This window comes from Ovis aries, chromosome 7, assembly GCF_016772045.2.
Source record: "Ovis aries strain OAR_USU_Benz2616 breed Rambouillet chromosome 7, ARS-UI_Ramb_v3.0, whole genome shotgun sequence".
NCBI classification, from domain to species: Eukaryota; Metazoa; Chordata; class Mammalia; order Artiodactyla; family Bovidae; genus Ovis; species Ovis aries.
In genome coordinates, this window is record NC_056060.1 from 14367370 (window position 1) to 14387662 (window position 20293).

The window sequence follows — 20293 nt, forward strand, 5'->3', positions numbered from 1 at the left end:
AAGTCTATGTAGACAAATGCTGACTTATACCTATAAATACCATAAGGTCCCACTTTTCTGGGATACTCTGACGTCATATATTCTGATCTATAGCCCTCATATGGGTATCTTCACATTCGTTAAGCCAGGTATCTGAGTTTTGGTTTGGAAAATACGACTTTAGGATCAATCTTTGTTTTGTTTTTCTTTAACTGTGACTGTTTTATACTCACTCTTCATTGAACAGAATCCTTTTCAGTTGTTTTATGAATTTCTGGGAAAAATGAAGCATTAATTTCTTACACTGTACCATATCTAAAAGCTAACTGTTTGCCTGTAAGTAAAACTGGATAGGTTAATGAAAAATTGTAATTTCACATTAGACATACACTGAGTCTAAAAATTAGCATGTAAGCTATATACAATGGAATAATTTGTTGTCTTTGTTGAGTCACTAAGTTGTGTCCAACTCTTTTGCAACCCCATGGACTATAGCCCACCAGACTCCTCTATTCCGGATTTCCCAGGCAAGAATATTAGAGTGGGTTGCCATTTCCTTCGCCAGGGGATTCTTCCTGACCCTGGGATCAAACTCATGTCTCTTGCATTGGCAGGGAGATTCTTTACCACTGAGCCACCAGAGAAGCCCACAGTGGAATATTACTTAGCCATAAAAAGGAGCAAAATAATGCCATTTACAAAAACATGGATGGATGTAGAGATTGTCATATTCAGTGAAGTAAGCCAGACACAGAAAGTCAAATATAGAATATCACTTACGTGTGGAATCTAAAAAAGGGGGATACAAATGAGCTTATTTATAAACAGAAGTAGAATCACAGATGTAGAAAACAAATTTATGGTTATCAGGGGCAAAGGTGGGTGGTGAGAGGGATAAACTGGAAGATTGAGATTGAGATATATATACTACTATATATAAAATAGATAACTAATAAGAACCTACTGTATAGCACAGAGAACTCTGCTCCATACTCAGTAGTGGCCTATATGGGAGAAGAAGCTAAAAACAGAGTGGATATGTATATATGTATAACTGATCACTTCGCTGTATACCTGTAACTAACACAACATTGTAACTGTCAACTATACTCCAATTAAAAAAGAAAAAGAAACACAGGGGGAAAGACTATCTTGAATGTGGCCTGGAGATACCTTTCAGTGATCCATCAAAATATCTAATAAATGTTTTAAATGGTCCCCATTGCTGGTGGAAAAAAATTAACACGTAAGAGCTAATTGTGAATTCTTAGAATTTGAGACGGTATAAAAGGGGCTTTAATTTATTGAAATTTTAGTTTGAAATATCACTGATGCAAAAAGTCTGAAACATTTTTAGTCTTATGAGAGTTGTTAGTGGTAGTAGTAGGTATTGGTAGTCTTATTAGTCATTAGTAGTAGTAGTAGTAGTAGTAGTAGTAGTAAGCATTGGTAGTCTGGCTGTTTTACATGAGAATTTAGAAGTTTAAGTCCTTTACCCAAGCACCAGGTTAGTTCCTTAAGGGCAGTAGATCGTGATGCTTGTTTTTCAGGGTTTTTTTGGGGGGCTGCACCCCATGGCTTGCAGGACTTTAGTTCCCCATCTGAGAATTGAACTTGTGCCCCCTACAGTGGAAGCACAGAGTATTAATCATTGGACCGCCAGGGAAGTTCCAGTACCACTCACTTTTGAGTCACTAGAAACCCAGCGTAGCACATGGTAAACTCTCACTTTGTGCTTCTGGAATGTATGAATAGTTGAAGGAATAAGGTAGTAAGAATACGCCTTCTGTCTCTCATCCATCAGCAAATCCTGTTGGCTCTACCTTTAAAATATATCCAGCATGTAATGACTGCTCAAAATCTCAACTTGGTTTAGGCCACCGTCACCTCTTACCTGGACTAGGACCGTGGTCCCCTGACTTGCCTCCTGTTTCTGCTTTGCCTCCACATAGCCTCTTCCTCAGACTGCAGCCAAAGTGATCCCTTTAGACGTTAAGTGAGATCACTGCACTCAAGACCCTCCAGGGTTTCTTTCTCACTCAGGAGTGAAAGCCGAGTCCTGCGAGGCCCTGCCTTTTCTCATCTGCCCCCAGCTCTACTCCATCATCACTCCTGTGAACTCGTCTCTCTCTCCTTCATCTTATTCTCAGCCTGTTCCAGCTACTCTGGCTTTCTTTTAGTCTCTCAGGCATGTCAGGTATTCTTCTGCCTTTCTGCCTGAAACATTCTTTCCCCAGATATCTGTACGGTTCATCCCCTCATCCCTTTCAAGTCTTTCTCAAGTAGGGTGTAACCTGCGTGAGGGCAGGGGTTTTCCTTTTTCCACTGTTGTTATCCCCAGTGTCCAGAACATTACCTGTGACACAGTGGGCACTTAGATATGTTTTTGGAAAGAAAGAGGAAGCAAAGAAGAAGGATTCAGCAGGTGGGAGGCATGGAGCTAAATTAAAACTCACGGATATGAAGATTTAGCCTTAGAAACTGTGGCCTCCAATCCTGACCAGATCTTAGACCCTGAGAAGGGTTCTAAACTTGACAGGTCTTCTGATCATTTCCTGTTGATGTCTTTTTTAACCTCTACAACTCTGTTTTCGTTTCTTTCCTCTTGCCTTAGAAGAATGCCTTTGCTGTAGTTCTAATTGACCCTTCTTACCTGGCTCCGGAGTAACATGACACATGACAAATAAACTGCGGTGTTGTCCTGAGAGTCTGTGCGGCTCTTGGCAGAAGCTAAATTATTTCTCTCGAAAGCTGACTTGAGCCCTGCCACTGCAGTGGGTGGCGTGTGCCTGAGAGCTCCCCAGAATCTGCTGCTTGTCTGCTGTTTGCTCGGTAGGAACTCTGCTTGCCGTTCTGACCGCCCCTCACCTGAGGCTGCCTCTCCTCTATTGGGCCTTTATGTTCCTCCTCTTGGTTTCTCTTTTGGATTGCATGTTGCTTCGAAGGAAATCGCTACCAACATATGGCCTGTTATGATTCTCTTTTCCCAAACTCTGCCATTTTGTATATTTGTGACACACTGCAGATTTTGTGAAGATTGCTTCATAATATTTGTTTACCATCTGCTGCACTCTATTTGGTATCTTGCTAGGATTTTTTTCCTCCATTTTAAGTGACATTAACAGAATCCAGCCAGTACATAGACTTTCTGGTTCTACTTTTGCTTCCCTAATGTGCTGGAAAATCATATTACTATGCTCCAGGCAACTAGAGAAGGCTGGAATTCTCATTGTGAACCAGTGTATCAGAGCGCTTCCCTGCCCCCCTTCTTGGTCATATCTAGTAATGCTTTTTTGGTCAGATGGCAAAGAACCTCCATGTGTAAGACAGAAAGAGTTCAAATTATTTTTTTCTGCTTCTCCTGGTGCGTTGGCTTCCTAGTGTTCTTCAGTTCTACCTTTGACACTTTCTGCCATTTTAGTAAGTTTTTTATGATTTATGGTTCCAGCTAGTGGACTTTCATAGCTAATCCAGTGTGATAGGCCCAGCCAGAGTCTTTGATAGATGGACTGACTATGTCTAGCCTCCTTTTTATTCAGAAAAGTATTTTAAGTTATTGTCATACTAAATTGCTCGGTATGTAGTTCTCCTTTCTTCTCCTTTATTAACTTGTCATTACTCTCAATTCATTGTCTACTTAAAATTTTCTTTGCAGCTTTATTGAGTTATAATTGACACATAGCATTGTGCAAGTTTAGGGTGTATAATATGTTGATTCGATCGTCATTTAGTACAAAATGATTACCACTGTAGTGTAGCCAACATGTTCATCCTGATACATAATTAGCGTTTCTTTTTTGTGGTGAGAATATTTAAGATCTGTTAGCAGTGTTCAAGTATGTAATGCAATTTTTTAGCAGTAATCGCCACACTGTACATTGGGTCCTCACACTTTGTTGTTCTCATAACTGTAAGTATGTGTCCTTTGACAAGTATCTCCGTTTCCCCACTCTACAACCCCTGGTAACCCTGAATTTCAGTTGTTTAGATTCCACATATAAGGGATATCATACAGTATTTGTCTTCCTTTAACTTATTTCACTTGGCATAATGCCCTCAGGGTTCACCCATGTTGTCAGAAATGGAAGAACACCCATCTTTTTCATGGCTGAGTAATAGTCATGTGTTTGTGTTTGTGTATGTGTGTGTCTCTGTGTGTGTGTATGTATGTGTACACATCTTCTTTATCCATTGATCCATTGATGGATACTTGAGTTGTTTACAGTTCAGTTCAGTTGCTCAGTTGTGTCCGACTCTGCGACACCATGAACTGCAGCACGCCAGGCCTCCCCATCAATCACCAACTCCCGGAGTTCACTCATACTCATGTCCATTGAGTCGGTGATGCCATCCAACCATCTTATCCTCTGTCGTCCCCTTCTCCTCCTGCCCTCAATCTTTCTCAGCATCAGGGTCTTTTCCAATGAGTCAGCTCTTCACATCAGGTGGTCAAAGTATTGGAGTTTCAGCTTCAACATCAGTCTTTCCAATGAACACTCAGGACTGATCTCCTTTAGGATGGACTGGTTGGATCTCTTTGCAGTCCAAGGGACTCTCAGTCTTCTCCAACACCACAGTTCAAAAGCATCAATTCTTCAGTGCTCAACTTTATAGTCCAACTCTCACATCCATACATGACTACTGGAAAAACCATAGCCTTGACTAGATGGACCTTTGTTGACAAAGTAAAGTCTCTGCTTTTAAATATATTGTCTAGGTTGGTTATAACTTTCCTTCCAAGGAGTGTCTTTTAATTTCATGGCTGCAATCACCATCTGCAGTAATTTTGGAGCCCCTCAAAATAAAGTCAGTTACTGTTTCCACTGTTTCCACGTCTATTTGCCATGAAGTGATGGGACCGGATGCCATGATCTTCGTTTTCTGAATGTTGAGCTTTAAGCCAACTTTTTCACTCTCCTCTTTCACTTTCATCAAGAGGCTCTTTAGTTCCTCTTAACTTTCTGCCATAAGGGTGGTGTCATCTGCCCGTCTGAGGTTATTGATATTTCTCCCAGCAGTCTTTATTCCAGCTTGTGCTTCTTCCAGCCCAGCATTTCTCATGATGTACTCTGCATATAAGTTAAATAAGCAGGGTGACAGTATACAGCCTTGACGTACTCCTTTTCCTATTTGGAACCAGTCTGTTGTTCCATGTCCAGTTCTAACTGTTGCTTCCTGACCTGCATACTGGTTTCTTAAGAAGCAGGTCAGGTGGTCTGATATTCCCATCTCTTTCAGAATTTTCCACAGTTTATTGTGATCCACACAGTCAAAGGCTTTTGGCATAGTCAACAAAGCAGAAATAGATGTTTTTCTGGAACTCTCTTGCTTTTTTGATGATCTAGTGGATGTTGGCAATTTAATCTCTGGTTCCTCTGCCTTTTCTAAAACCCAAGAAAAAGAAATGCACAAAGGCAAAATGGCTGTCTGAGGAGGCCTTACAAATAGCTGTGAAAAGAAGAGAAGCCAAAAGCAAAGGAGGGAAGGAAAGATACAAGCATCTGAATGCAGAATTCTGAAGAACAGCAAGGAGAGATAAGAAAGCCTACCTTAGTGATCAATGCAAAGAAATAGAGGAAAACAATAGAATGGGAAAGGCTAGAGATCTCTTCAAGAAAATTAGAGATACCAAGGGAACATTTCATGCAAAGATAGGCTCAATAAAGGACAGAAATGGTATGGACCTAACAGAACCAGAAGATGTTAAGAAGAGGTGGCAAGAATACACAGAAGAACTGTACAAAAAAGATCTTAACCCAGATAATCACGATGGTGTGATCACTCACCTAGAGCCAGACATCCTGGAATGTGAAGTCAAGTGGGCCTTAGGAGGCATCACTACGAACAAAGCTAGTGGAGGTGATGGAATTCCAGTGGAGCTATTTCAGATCCTAAGATGATGCTGTGAAAGTGCTGCACTCAATATGTCAGCAAATTTGGAAAACTCAGCCGTGGCCCAGGACTGGAAAAGGTCAGTTTTCTTTCCAATCCCAAAGAAAGGCAATGCCAAAGAATGCCCAAATACAATGAGTACAGATATTTCTGTAAACTTCTGATTTCAGTTCCTTTGGATACATACCCAGCAGTACAATTGCTGGATCATATATTAGTTGTAATTTTATTTTTTTGAGGAACCACGTACTATTTTCCACAGTGGTTTTTTCAGTTTACATTCCCACCTACAGTACATGAGGGTTCTCTTTTCTCTGCATTCTCACCAACACTTGTTCTCTCTTGTCTTTTTAATGATAGTGTAACAAGTGTGAGGGGATACCTCATCTCGGTGTTGATTTGCATATCCCTGATGATTAGAGATGGGGAGCACCTCTCTGTGTACCCACTGGCCCTTCGTATATCCTTCTCGGAATTCCTTGTCTTTAGAGAGAAGTGTGTTCTCATTTTAAATTTCAAGGCCAATGATTTGCTCTTGGGTTGCCTTCATGGCCTGGATTTTGCCTTTGGGCCAGAATCATTTGTCTTCTGTTAGTGTGATTACTTTTTCAGCTCAGTCTCCTTTCTGACAAGAACAAGGAGTCTTCATTAAAACTACTAATTGCAGTTATTAAAGAATGAAGCAGACAGTCCTTCAAAGAGCAATCTGTAAGGGAAAGTAGTTCCTACATAAAATGGAGCCTCTCATTAATCCATGAGAACTACTAATCACTGTGTCTTATAAACCTGATACTGTCCTCAGGCTTTATTAGAATGCCTCTATCAGGTTACCTTGTCTCCTTATGAGACAGCACTTTAGGTTTGTGTCAAAGCTGCTCTGGAGTTTTGTCCTAAGTTTTTTCTGTCCACTTAAAGCGGAGTGCCCTTTAGTGTTTCACAGCTGCTTTCTATGGAACTGCTAAGTAAGAGATTATTCTGGTAACTGACTTCCCTCACAGTTACTGGATTATTTATGGTAACTGAAATAAATAAATAAATTCAGTGATTTTACAGAATTTTAGAATTATACAGTCTTTGGTTTTAAGTAGCCTTAAAGGTTCAAGCCCAGGCTTTGAGAGCTTAGAGAATTATATTTGTTGTTATTGTTACTGATTTAGAGAGACTGTGATTTAAACAATTTTTTTTCTGAAATCTGTGCCTTCTCTTTACAAATTATAAAAAGATTCTTCACCTGTTTTATTAAACTCCAAGTACTTCTTCATTCCATGTGGACAATACCTTATTGAGGTCTAGTGGGTATTGGGATCTGACGATAATCTGTCCCTTTGTAGCCACCATCTCTACAGCTAGTTCTGGTGTAGCAACGAGGTTTGCATAAAGCTACTTTGTTCAGACTGAAAATTTTACCAAGTTCAGGACTTCATCAAGAACAAATCATTTTAGTCCACATCCAAACTGAGAATTTAACTTGTTTTTAAAACAAAAAATGTACAGTGCTTTCATATATGGTTATATCTAACATTATACAATATCTGTTTTTTTCTCCTTTGTTTCCTGCATTTATGTGACAGCTTTTTGACTTAACCTTGAAAATATTAGTTTCTGGAACCTATGTAGAAACTATCTCTGTTTCCAAAATTAGAACAGCATTTTTCTCCCAGTTTGACTCTAGCCTATAACTTAAAGAAAGAAAGAGAGGGAAGGAAAATGCTAGATTTCTGTGTAGTTCTTTATATATGTAACCTCCGTAGGAATATGCCTTCTTTGTTACTGAAGGTGACCACTGTGTGCCATTTATACCAAGATAGGCAGCTCTTGGTAGGTAATACCAGTGGTGATTGTTGCAGCTCCTAGCTATGTAAATATTCAGTGTGACTTGATGATACTGATTTACATCCAGCTGGGGAACTCTGCAGGAGTGAACCTGTACCTAGGATTCAGAACAGTTACTCTGGAGGGAAAACCCCAGTGAAAGCTGTTGGCTTGGTCACTGAACAGGACAAATTCAGATGCTGCTTTCCCTTGTACTTTCAGATTGCTGTTGGCTGTGAGGGAGAAAAAGAAGGTAGCATTGTGCTCTGAAATAGGCTAATCAGGAGAGAAAACAATCTCCCTCTTACACCAAACAGTGGGCTATCTTAAAAAAAGCAGCTGGACAGGAGGGAGGGCCTGCTGAGGTGTGGTGGGCTAAGATCTAGGTGCTAAACTGAACTCCCCCTATATTTTCAGTAAGAGTTCTCAGAGCGTGTCATGCTAGCTTATTCTCTTTATGATGAGAGATTTGTCTTTTTCTCCAGATCTGGGATCAGGTTCTCTGCCTCTGATTGAATCAGCAATTAGATGCCCAGGCGTGACCAAAATAAATAAATAAATAAAATCCTAGCTTGGTTTAGGAAATGCACAACAGCGGAGGCACCCATTTGAGAGAGAGCCTGTCCCTTCCGCGTTGTCCCCTTGGGAGGCTGTGTACGTCTTCCATCAGTGTTGCCCTTGCTCGAAATGTTTTTGGCATTTTTCAAACAACTGTACATTTAGAGTCTACCAAGTATGCTGTTTTCCTGTTGACAGATCTTTATCCTCAGAAGGATGAAGTAGCTAACTAAATATTTAGAAATAACCAGAAGTCATTCTGCCTGGCAGATAGTATGGATGAGTGAGTGATCGGATGTGGACAGTTTTGTTTGGGACTGAAAACAAGATCTGATATTTTTGCTTGATTTATCTTCAGGTTCTGAAAGCAGTTTTGAAGACATATTTCACAACTGTTTTAATTAAGGGAAGGATGAATGACATCAGTACATTGTTTTGGATGTGGCTCCTTTGATGATCCACTTACTCAGATTTACCCATTCTTGTTCAGTATTTTGTTAAGTCTTATTATCCTCTAGTTTTAAGACCATTTAAATGATTTCGCAGTAGTGCAAGTCACCATTTGAAGCTTTCTGTGGTCATAAAGTACTCAGTATAAGTGAAACAGTTCAGAATATGAGAGATCAAGTGGGTTATGAGGAGAACTGTATTAGAGTTGCTTTGTAAGTTAACCTTACACTGGACTCTCAGTTCTGTAAAAAGGGAATGATAATAATCAAGTCATATTGTCCACATCATAGAATCGTTATGAGGCTTTTAAGGGTGTATGGAGCATAAATCACAGTGCCTTGTGTTATAGTAGTGTTCAGTAAGTGATAGCCATTTTTATTATGCTATTATGACATGACAGATTGCCGGGAGAGAGGAAGAATGGAGAAATAGAGGGATAGGGTGCCGTGTGGGAAAGCAAAAAGTACTAATAGTTGAATAATACTGGCCTTTCTTCAGTTTTTAAAGTTCTTCAAGCCAAACCTGTTCATACTCCAGTTGTATGTACTTTATTTTAAAAATATTTATTTATTTATTTGGCTGTGCCATGCAACACGTGTGATTTTAGTTCCCCGACCAGGGATTGAACCCATGCTCCCTGCAGTGGAAGCTCAGAGTCTTAACCACTAGACTGCCAGGGAAATCCCTATATTTACTTTAACTTAGGTTCATGTCATAAATGACATGAGCAATATTTTAATTTTCAGCTGTCCCCCAAATTTATAGTTCTTTATTGAGATTCTGTTGTATTCTGAACCAAAAAACCAAAACAGCAAGCTAATAACGTCAACGTCTACAACATACAGTGTTGAGGATGTGGACATCAAGTTTGTGCAAACCAATTGTATTATGTTTCCAGCTGACATGGTTTTTGTATATTAAAAAATCTCAACGCTTACATTATGTTGCTTTTTAAACAGATGAAGATGAAGATGGTGATCGAATTACAGTGAGAAGTGATGAAGAAATGAAGGCAATGCTGTCATATGTAAGTATACTACTAATGAGGACTTTTCTAAAAATCTTGTTGTAATTGAGGATGCAGTTTCTTGATGTAGTGAAGATATGAAAGTAAATCACAGTTGCTCTTAACATTTTTCTAGACAACATATAAAATTTTTAAAGATCTCCTTACGTGAAAGTTTAAGGGCATTCTTTTCAAAAGACGCTTACTGATCATATCATGAACGTTAAGAATAATGCATCTTAATGACTTTCGCATTAGGTATGGTGCAGACTAAATGGACTATCAATTTCCTGTATTTTTTATGCAGTACTTAAAGTAACGGCTCATTAAAAATGAACCCCTCGGCTCTAAAAATTTTTCAAAATCTACTTTCAACTGGAGATCCCTTTCACCCCTTCCAAACAGACTGTAGTTATAATGTAGCTGCTGGCTTAATGTGGATACATGACTTACAGAGACTTACAGATGTACTGTCAGTGATTTTATGTACTAACCACCCCACCCTAAAATGAACTACAGGGTTACTTACTGAATCTAAGTGATTTGAATATATCCCCCAAATGACTTTTCTTTTGTGTTTCAAATTTCAGTGAAAATTTGCATTAATATTTGTCTCAGGGCCAAAGTAGATAGATAAGAAAAAAGGATACATTTCTAAAACTTTAATACTAAGCTTGAATAATTTAGCTACTATGGAGAGAAATAGCTTCCCTGAGCCCTGGTTTGTTCTTTTCTCTTATTTCATTTTTTCTTAATTCATTTTATTTTTTCTGAGCTTGCAGTCTGTGTACAGAACCTTTTCTAGTGGTCTGGTGAAGAGAGCATTGGACTGGAAGTCAGGACACTACTGCCCTTCTCTGGCTTCCTGGCCTTAGGCAAAACACTTAACCTTTCTGTGCAGTAGTTGCCTCATCTGTCAATTGCGGATAATAATACTTGTCCTTTCTTCTGCACAGGGTCATTGTAATGGTCAAATGGGATAATAGATGTGAAACCCTTTGAAAAGTTAAAAATTCTATACAAATGCAAAGTGGTATTATGGTGGAAATGATGAAACTGGTGCCCTGGCTTTTCAGTGAGTCTCTAATCTTAGCAAATGATTAGGTTGTAGGTTTTTAACCAGGATATTGTTTCATTGTAATGAAAACTGTAAAATATCTGTATGGATTTCCACCAATAGTTTTAATTTAGGGTAGGAGGAAAGCGAACAAGAAAGATGGCATGGTTAACAGAGCGTTGCATTCAGACCAGCACAGAGTAGAAAAGTCAATTTCCCATTGACTTCACATTAACTTATTTGAGAGTCTTTGTGCCCTGAGAATTTAGAGCAGGGCTCATCAGTACCTTGAAAGGCAGAGTAGGATTGTCTGCTGAAAGGTCTAGCACTAGTATTGATAGATCAACTACCTCTCCTGAGAATGTGACATGCTTATTTTTAGAAAAAACACACACACAGATAGGTTCTAATTTTTTCACATGGATCCACTGCAGAGAGAACATTGCTGACATCCATGTACTTTCATTATGTCTCTGACATGACCTCACACAAAATTGTGCTTTCAAAAATGTACTTTTGGGAAGATCTAACAAACTGTGCTCTTTGAGAAGTGTTACTACATGTGATCGTAGTGATAGTCATAATTATTTCCATTTCTAAGTGCCCATTTTACGCTAGATGCTTAAGGTATTTAGTTTCCTTTGGTTTTAATAATCACTCTGTAAAGTAGATATTATCATCCCTACCTTTCAGATGAGGAAGCTGTGGTTAAAGAGACATGCCCAAGGTCTTACAGCTGTATGAGTATGAGTATGGACTATAAGTTCAGCTTCTCCTTGTGCCAAGGCCCATGCTCCTTCACTGCTTCATACTGCTGCTCTCCCACCTACCTTCTTGCACGTTCGTACTGGGAGCTTTCTATGTGTTAAAAAATGAGCTTTTTTTTTTTTTTTTTAAATTTTAAAAATTTTAAAAAAAGTTTTAAAAATTGTAAAAAACAGAGTACATTTTGTAAGATCTTATTGGCTTTATATAATGATTCATGAATTGGGCAATATCCCATCCAGCAGATAGAAAGGCACTCTAAAGATGTGGCAGGAGACAGGACAAGGAAGTCACTTTAGCCAAGAGCTGATGGTTTCAGGCAAGGTCACCTTCCTCTGGGGGACAGCAGGGGTCTGTCAGGTGGATGACCTCACTAGCAATGACCAGGAAATTCCAGACTGACTGGTTAAGGTTATATTCCTCAGAGAGTTTTATGTAAAACTCACTACAGTTTTCTTATATTCGTTCATTTGCTGTGGATGAACTTTTTTCTGTAAACTGGCTGTGGTTCATAGAATGGGGTCTAGATGATCAGGTATGAGTTTTCTCATTAATTCACTTGATATTTATAGATGAGAACCTGAGGCCCCAAGATAGAGCTCCACTCCCAGACTGTGAATGTTGGAGCAGATTATTTTAAAATGAAAATGAAAATATCCCTGAGAGAGATAACAGGTTTTAAGTTATTTAAAACCTAACTGGATTTCCTTTTGCTCTTGTCTGTTGAGGCAGCCTCTACCATCAGATACTCTTTGTTTATATAGAGTTAGGCTCTGAATAAACAATTAAATAGTAAAGAGTAGAGGAAGCTCTGTCTCAGAAAGCACAAACAAGATTGGTTGGCTGCCATTTTGATCTGTCTTGGTTTTTATGGTTGAAATTCCTTTGGGTTACAGTTTTGTCATAAAGAGAACAATTTGGACTTAACCTCACAATAGATTTTGGTTGATAGTCTTCACTTGCCAACCTGGTATTAAAAACCTGTATTGGCCTTTTATGTTTTAAGTTCAGTTTGCCTCTGAAAAATTTTGATTCCAGGACTTGGGACCACATATTTACTGTTTAAAAAAAAAAAAAAAAAAGCTATGCTTTTCATGTAGAATTCAATAAGTTTGCAGTCACTTTAGTATTTCTTTAAAAACCATATGGGGAAAGCAAAACTAGACATGTTTTTGCCGTAAATCCTTTAATCAGTCTTTTAAAAAAAAAGCTACAGTGTCTGAGTTAAAACTTGCAGAATTTTTACCCCCCTTGGATGTAAGCATTTTCTGGCTTTGGGCCAACAGAAGCATAAGTTTGTATCAGTAATTTAAATAGATTTTTGTATTAGACCTGAAAATGTTGCCTTTTTAATTGAAAACTTATCAATTATTTAAATTGCTGGCAGCCCGAGGCTGTTAATTTTATGTGTGCCGTAATAATGGCATACACTGGTTTTTGATGCATGTGACCCACTGAATGTCGCATTGTGGTAAGGATTTGTCATGACACTAGGTTGTATGCTGTTAAATAATAACTACCACATTAAACCAAAGTCTGTTGTCACACATTAGTACCATTTTATGTGTTATTTAGAAGTTGTGTTCTTTTCTTCATTAGATATATTTTTAAGAGATAATGAGAAGAAAACAAAGCTATAATAAATTGTCTTTTAAGAAAATGTAAAGTAATTTGGTCTCCAAGGAGATATTTAATGTATTGAGAGAATTCAGCAGCCAAGTGTTATTACAGCACCATTGTGATCACTCTCTGCGTTTTGTTATGAGTTTGTGTTAATCAACAATCTGTTTTTATAGCGTAGTTTCTTGTAAGTTATGTTGTTAGAATATTCCACTTCTGGGATCATGGCTTTTCCTCTGACACTATTGTATCTTTTTAATTTCTCCATAAAGTATTTTTTTAATTAGAATTTGAAATGCTTTTATTAGAAAAAAAAATACACCCAACCTACATATCCTGAAAACTAAATACCTGATCATTGCTGACTATTTAAAGGACCCTGTTAAATACTCCCTTAAAGTAGTTTAAATTTTTTTGTTGTTCTTGTTTTCCTCTCTCATTTTCTAGGATAGACAATAATCTACTGCTTTTCTCCTTCCATCTTTTTGTATTTGTTGTCTGGTAGTGCTGACCTCATTTCCTTACAGCATGAAACATCAGCCTTAGTTTTGATTCATCGTAAGCTTTATTTATCATTGAGACTCAGTTATAGGAGGGGGTTATTTTAATGTTAACCTCTGCTTTTAGGTGACCTTTCTTCAAGGAACTCAGCAGTACATCTTACTTTTGTAAATGGACTCATATTTGTTTCTGCTAAATCCTGTGGCTAGTAAAGGGTTTATTACACCTAGTTCTCTTGATACTGAGAGGCTTGTATGAGTGGAAAACAGTATTAATAAGAATTATTTTCTTCGTTTCGCCTAATCTCTCTCTTTACACCATTTCTCCACATTGCCAGAAGAATATGGGGTGGGTTTAACTGTAACACTTCCCATTATGGCAGACATTGTGTATTACTGGAGTGTAAGTATTCCCTTTGATATACTTGACTGTAGTGTACCTTGTTAGATGTTAGGTACCATGAGGGAGAATACTCTTTGAGATCTGTAGCACCTTGTAAATTTGGATATGATTCGCTTTATCCTAGTGTGCATAACTTGGAGATTGCCTCAGAAATCATAGTTGCTCAATAGATAGCCAGTGGAAATTTGCTGCATGACTCAGGGAACTCAAACTGGGACTCTGCAGTAGCCTAGAGGGATGGGATGGAGAGGGAGGTGGGAGGGAGATTTAAGAGGGAGGGGAGATATGTATACCTATGGCTGATTCATGTTGATGTATGGCAGAAACCAACACAATTCTGTAAAGCAATATCCTTCAATTTAAAAATAAATGTTTTTAAAAAAGAGAAAAATCATAGTTGGTCAAGTAGAGTTGGAAGAAACCCTTAGAGGTCTTGTCCAAATGTCTCATTTTACAGATAAGGAAACTGAGGCCCAGCAAGATCAGATTCAGTTTGAGGTTATATTGCTAATAAATGGGAAGGCCTGAACACAGACCTAGGTCCTGGAATCCCAGTCTTCACTCCTGGCTAACTGATGTTTTTGTTTTGGCATTTATTGAGATCCTACAGAAGAAGCTTTGCAAATCCCACTGTTTTCCTGATAACAAAAAAATAATACTACTTAGTAGCATGTTAGTGTACCTGAGTTTGAAATGGATTGTAAAGAAATACTCTGGGCTTTTGAAGTTTCCTTCCTACAGGGCTGAATTTTACCTTAGGATGTGTTGCCCAGTTAGCTGTTAAACATTTAATAGCCTTAGGGCCTTTACGATTAGAAAGTTTTCTACATAGAGCAGAGATTGGAAGCTCTTTTCCACATGGTGCTTTTAAATATGCTCCACATTAAGTCGGTCCAGCGTACTTTGTATGTAGCAAAATAGCTTGGTCTTCAGTGAATGGTTGATCCATCCAAACAACTGGTAATACTCGGTACTCTCCTGGCAGGGTGGGGAGACGGTGAAAAGAACAAGACAGGAAAACTGAATGCAATACATAAATGGTGTGAGAAATTATTTAGCTTTTTTTTTTTTTTAATTGGAGGTATAGAGCATGATACTTTACGACCCCATGGATTTTATAGTCCATAGAGTTCTCCAGGCCAGAATACTGAAGTGGGTAGGTAGTCTTTCCCTTCTCCAGGGAATCTTCCCAACCCAGGGATCAAACCCAGGTCTCCCGCATTGCAGGCAGATTCTTTCCCAGCTGAGTCACAAGGGAAGCTTAAGAACACTGGAGCGGGTAGCCTATCCCTTCTCCAGCGGATTTTCCTGACCCAGGAAAGCTGGGGTCTCCTGCATTGCAGGTGGATTCTTTACCAACTGAACTATCCGGGAAGCGCAAATAAATGGTGTTTTAAATTATTTAGCTTTTTAAAAATTGGAATAGTGTCATACTCTAAGCTATAAGTAAAATTTTTGTATTTTTTCTCTCATCCTAGTCAAAGAATGAAACTTTTTTTCAGAGGCAGATTATTTTAACTTTCTTCTCTATGTTATCTGGGATATATGGATGTCCTTGAAATAGTGATAAGAATGTAGTGGCCCCTTATTTAGCCCCTCTTTGAAATACCTCAGGGCGTTTTTGCTAACAAGAAGCAGAAGCAGATGGAAGTTTGCATCAGATTATTAGGTAGCTCGTGGAAGCAAAGGAAGAGACAGAATAAGCAGGCCGCAGTCAGGGTGGCACCAGAGTATTCTGGGGCTTTGAACCACCAATATTTTGTCATTAATATGGCCGCACTTCTAGTTCAGTTCCCTCTCTATGGAGGGCTCAGGATGACCTACAGTTTGGGTCCTCTGGGGTCCTATGTTGAGGCAGCTGACATGAGGGGACCGAAAAATGCAGGACATCAATTAGGCTCTTAGGGGCTATCGTAGGAGCTTCTCTTCCAGAGAGATGTGGACTGGAAGGAGATGATGGACGTCCAGCAGTCAGGTTGCTGTGGGGCATAACCAAGGCCTTAGGCTCTTGTAGCACCTCCAAATGAACCCATTCTCTTAGGGCCAGTTTTACTGGAAACAAGATGGGTGTTTTCTATATATATCTGAAAGGTGAACATAAATTTGCTACAATAAAGTTAGAAGAATTCAGTAAATTTTCAACTCATGACTACAATATGTACAAAAAGGTGTAAATTGTAATTGGAAATTAAAACAAGTTGTCTCTGTTATTACAAGTCTCTCTGTTATATGTTATTTACTCATCCTCACTGCCTTTTCATTAATTTTTTTAACAACGTTTGAGCAGTAGGCTGAATCTTTGTTGAACACGATTGGAACTGGCTAAATAAAGTAGTCTGCTTATAAGGGAATGTCCTATTTGGCCTGCTGTCTTTATGACCTGATGCTCCTGTTTTATTTAAGTGGTAGGTTCCCTGAAGCTATTTAAACTTCTCCTCCTTTGGAGGTATGGCAGAATTGCTACAACTTAGAGATCAGGTGAAAGGCCAGTGTAGACAGTGCCTCAAGCCAACCATGGTGGTGACTAGTAAAGCCTTATCTGAGAGGATCCCACAGGTTTTGGACCCATTGCTGAATACGAATTTAAACTTCTGCCAACACACATTACCTCAAACTTGGCCAAGTTGAATTTCATCTGCTGTTGGCTATCCAAACTTCAATTCCTATTAAGACCATCTGGAGTTCCCTAACATCCTTCATAGTTTTACTGTCCAAAACAAATAGTGTTATCATTAAACTTGGCCAACTTACTGTCTGTTTCATTTTCAAATCACTAATAAATACATTTGTCTGGTAACGTTGATCTGTAAAGAGGCCCCAGAGTTGTTCCCTGTTGACCTTTCATTGGAAGACTTTTCATTGTGATTTTCTTTCTCTCCATCTAATCAATCCATGACCATATGTGGACCCTTGGTCTAGAGTCATTTAAGAAAGAACACGTGTGCCTTGTAGTCACCTCAAGGCAGAGGAAATGAGTTTTCAGGGGTTGACGCCAGAACATAAAGATAGTTATTAATTTGGTATTCAAAATAGATTAGCTTCATATGTTATTTTTGACTAAGGAGCTGCTGTGTGCTTCTTAAGAGGTGAGCATCATAGAAGGGATATCTCTTAAATGTAAAGTATAAGAAGTAATTGAAAGAAAGTATAATTGATGACATTGCTGAGTAGTGTTGTAATTGAATTTGTAGCCATCTGACAGAGTTAAGGTTGTTGAGTTCTTCACCAGGAAAACTAGATTATATAACCATGGACTGCAAATAGTTCGTTAGTTTATTGATTATTGCTGTAATTACTGACTCAGCTACATATAATGGGGTATGCTTGCAGTATTGACGAAACAGGAATTTTAAAATTTTATCATTAATAGGAAAAGCCAGCATGCTTATTTTTTTATAAGTATATCCTCATACTGTACTGTTTATATTGTCTGCTAGAAGGCATGCTAAGGAGAGAGTAAAAACCTTTCTGTTATAAATGTATAGAAAAATGATAAATAAATTTGATTTGAGTTGATATGTAAGACTTGCCACTAAGTTAGAGATCCAGCCAATGAGAATACATGGTCATCACGTCTGGATTATTTCCTGTCGGCCTTCTCCCCTTGAACATATGCGGAGTGGCCATTATGTGTATGGGACGGTGCTGTACACTCTATGGCTAGGTACTCTACTAGCTTCTTAGGTTTTTTGGAGACAGGTCTTTTTGAAAATGTGAGGAAAGGTGTTTATTCTTTTCCCAGAAAATTCACACAGTGCAGCATTTCACCTAGGAGTTCAGGAATTTCAAGGATCTCCCAAGGCCCATATAGACACCAGATTAACACCTCTGGCATAAGACATAATAAAATACATGGCCTTGATGAACTTCCAGATGGAGAAACAATGTTCCTTATAGTACCTTTCTTCTTGTATTATTATTTATAGTGCTGTACTAATTGAGGGGAGTTGCGGGCACACTGACTCAGCCTTGGTAAACATTACTTACATGCTGCCTCTGTGCTTGCTCTGATTTTGGCAGTCTTGTTTAGCGGTTTCTATGTCACCCTATCGTCATGGCCATTTTCCTTGTATGTACTGTTGCTTGGAAGTGGGAGATTCATAGTAACATGGTGCCCTATTTTAAGATATCTTTCAAAGTACTTTATAAAAATGTTTCTTATATACCAGCTTCTACGATTGTGATGTTCCTGACACCTCTATGAGGTGAGCAAGGCAGGTATATTTTTTCATATTTAGAGCTGAGAATACTGAGGCACGAACAAGTTGCCTGCCTTTCTCAAGGTCACATGGCTGGTAAATGCAAAGATGGGACCTGAGATCACTCACTGATTTGCCCATTTATTCATAGAGCCAGTTTTGTTTTGTTTTGTTTTGGCTGTTCTGGGTCTTTGTTGCTCCACGTGGACTTTCTCTAGTTGCAGAGAATGGGGGCTGCTCTTCACTGCAGTGTGAGACTTACTGTGGTGGCGTCTCTTGTTGCAGAGCATAGCCTCTGGGGTGCATGGGCTTCAGTGGCTGCAGCGGATGGAGCTTAGTAGCTGTGGCTCCTGGGCTCTAGAGCATGGGCTCAACAGTGCGGCGTATGGGCTTAGTTGCTCTGCAGCATGCGGGATCCTCTCAGATCAGGGATCGAACCTGTGTCTCCTGCATTGGCAGGCAGACTCTACCACTGAGCCACCAGGGAAGCCTCCAGCCAGCTTTTCATATGGTAAATATTTATGGGATGGCACGTATCTAGCCAAGCCCTATGCTAGGTGGTAAAGATGCAGTGAACATATAGTTCACTCCTTCAGGGAGCTCATGGTTCAGTCAGGGAAGTTAACAGAAAAGGAAAGAGTGTTTCATGTGGGAGGACAGGAAAGACTCAAATACCAGGCAGAGTGATCTAAGCATTTGGTATTCTGTGAGCTCGGAGAAGGAGCACCAGATCTAGCTTTGGAGACAGATAAGGCTTCCTGAAGAGAGTAGTGTCTAGGTGGAGCAGCAAGGACAAGGGGTCTGGAAAGGGTGTTTGAAGAGAAGAATGGTGTGTTTAAAGGCCCAGGTGAAAGGATGCCTGGTGTATTCAGGAGGCACTGCCTGTGATCAGTGTGGTATGGACAGTGTGGGAGGGTTGAGATGAGGTTGTGAAGGGAAGTAGGCTCGATCATGGGGGGCCCTAGCTTGAGGATGTGAGCAGTGAGGAGAATGTAGAGTTAGTAAGAAGGTGATGGATTAGATGTGGGGAAGAAGGAAAGGAGTGGTTTGGGAGGCTAGGTCATGGTGATGTCATTCATCTGGAGGGTGAGCCCATATGTTGGAAGACAGGCCTAGGGCATGAAGGAGGGTGGGAGAGGTGGGGACCTGTTGAATTTGAGGGGGCCTCTGGACAACCAACTGGGTATGTTCTGAATCTTAGGAGAGAAATCTGGGCTGGAAATAAAGGTTTGTGATTCATCAGCTCCTAATTAGTCTCAATGACTCCTCTGGTAATTGAAAGCTTTGAAGTGGCTGAAGTTAACTCAAGGAGAGGATAAAATAAAAAAAGGAAGGTTGATGAAAAGCCACGGGAAACTTGAGTATTTAAAGGAGGAATGGGGAAAGAATCACTTATAGGAAACTGAGCAGTGTGGCAAGAGAGGCAGAAGGAAGATGTGGAGGGGTGGTGGAGCCCCTGAAGAAAGAGAGTCACCAGCCAGCACAGAAGCTGCAGTTTATTAATACCTTCCCACCACCCCCGGCCTCTGAAAGGCCAGGCGACATGGCTTCACTCGCACAGGTGACAGTGAAGAAGCCAGGCTCTCCACCAGCTCAGCAGTCCACCCCGTAGCCTGCTTTAGGAAAATCTTTTGAGCTATGAGAAATAGGAGATAGCTGATCTTTTTTTTTTTAATGATTATATTTTAATACACAACCAAAATACAAAACACCATAGTAAATTGATGGTAATAAAATATGGTATTTCATTTGCATTGCATGACAAACAGTTAGCATCCTTAGTCATAAACGAGAATAACTTACCTTTTGACTCTCAACTAGCAAACAAACATTTTATGTTCTGAGTGCATGGACTAGAATGAAAGGAGTATTTTTCTTGGTTGACTGATAAATCGTTTACTACATTTGTCAAATAGGTGTGGTGATATTCCTAGAATAGGGTTGTGAGAAATTAGATGAATAAATGTAAATATCTAGTATTGTTACCAAGCAAGGACTCATGTGAATGAGGTACAGAATGCTCTTGACAGTGGGTGTTTGTAGTGAAGTGAA

The 20293-nt window shown here is 39.3% G+C and overlaps 1 protein-coding gene across 15 annotated transcripts in view; it reads left to right on the forward strand.

The window, feature by feature from the left end:
- Positions 1 to 20293, forward strand: part of MAP2K5 (mitogen-activated protein kinase kinase 5) — a 263833-nt gene that overhangs the window by 14882 nt on the left and 228658 nt on the right. For all 15 annotated transcript variants that reach the window (XM_042252082.2, XM_027971523.2, XM_042252077.1 and 12 more), the window contains one exon: positions 9651 to 9718. In XM_042252082.2, the coding sequence (XP_042108016.1) occupies positions 9651 to 9718 (68 nt within the window). The remainder of the gene's footprint in view (positions 1 to 9650; positions 9719 to 20293) is intronic.